Source organism: Anarrhichthys ocellatus, unplaced genomic scaffold (assembly GCF_004355925.1).
Source record: "Anarrhichthys ocellatus isolate YVR2014 unplaced genomic scaffold, GSC_Weel_1.0 scaffold348, whole genome shotgun sequence".
Lineage (NCBI taxonomy): Eukaryota > Metazoa > Chordata > Actinopteri > Perciformes > Anarhichadidae > Anarrhichthys > Anarrhichthys ocellatus.
Window position 1 is genome coordinate 50,785 of NW_022280342.1, and position 960 is coordinate 51,744.

A 960-nucleotide genomic window follows, 5' to 3' on the forward strand; every position below is an offset into this window, starting at 1 on the left:
CATAACGTTTGTTTGTGAACACGTTACTGTCCTCCTAATGTCTGTTTTTAAACAAGTTACTGTCCCCATAATGTAGGTGTGAGAACAGCTGAAAAAGGAAAATATAAATTCAGCATTTTGAGTTTGATGCTTTGTGTAATTTAAACAACTTAAATGAACATGAGATGGATTTATTAGTCTTAAATATCTGATTAAACCCAGAGTTTTATTGTCAATGAAGCACACAAGACATTTTGAGAAGAGAACAAAGTGTCAGATCTTCAGATCTGGGATCAGTTCACAGGAAGTCAGTCAGTCTTCAGATCTTCAATCAGATTACAGAGAATCAGATTTAGAAAAACTTCCTGCTTCAGATTCTCCAGAACGACTTCAGAACAAACCGATTTGTTAAAGAACGATACCCGGAGTCATCAAACTGCTGACAGAGAAAGTAAAAGCTCTTTTCTTTTGACTTAAAATGTTTCCTAAATTCCGTTTTAGCTTTGTGTTTTCTTCCAAACTTCACGTATTTTCACGTATTTTCGTGTGGTTTTGTGGGTTTCTCGTGTCTCACCTGTTCGAAGAACTCATCCATGAAGTGGTCCCGGTCCACCTGCACCACCTCTTCATCATCATCGCTGTCCTTAGCCTGAAGAGATATAGGAGACACATTATGTCATGTAACGCTGAGTCATCACTTTCATTCAGTTTGACAGACAGACAGACAGACAGACAGACAGACAGACAGACAGACAGAGAGAGAGAGAGAGAGAGAGAGAGAGAGAGAGAGAGAGAGAGAGAGAGAGAGAGAGAGAGAGAGAGAGAGAGACAGGTGAAACAGACCAAAGCGACGGCTCAATGAAAGTAAACAGTTCTCAGTTACACTGATTGGATTTCTATTGCTGTTGATGTGTGTGTGTGTGTGTGTGTGTGTGTGTGTGTGTTTAACTGAAATGTTAATGGAAGACAGTAAAAAGCTCT

The 960-nt window shown here is 39.5% G+C and overlaps 1 protein-coding gene across 1 annotated transcript in view; it reads right to left on the reverse strand.

Annotated features, from left to right (window-relative positions):
* The window catches only part of LOC116401333 (syntaxin-1B-like), an 18,947-nt gene extending 18,212 nt beyond the window's left edge, over positions 1 to 735 (reverse strand). The window contains exon 1 of the mRNA XM_031879685.1: positions 554 to 735. Coding sequence (XP_031735545.1) covers positions 554 to 574 — 21 coding nt within the window. The 5' untranslated portion in view covers positions 575 to 735. The remainder of the gene's footprint in view (positions 1 to 553) is intronic.
* Between the last annotated feature and the right edge of the window lie 225 nt (positions 736 to 960).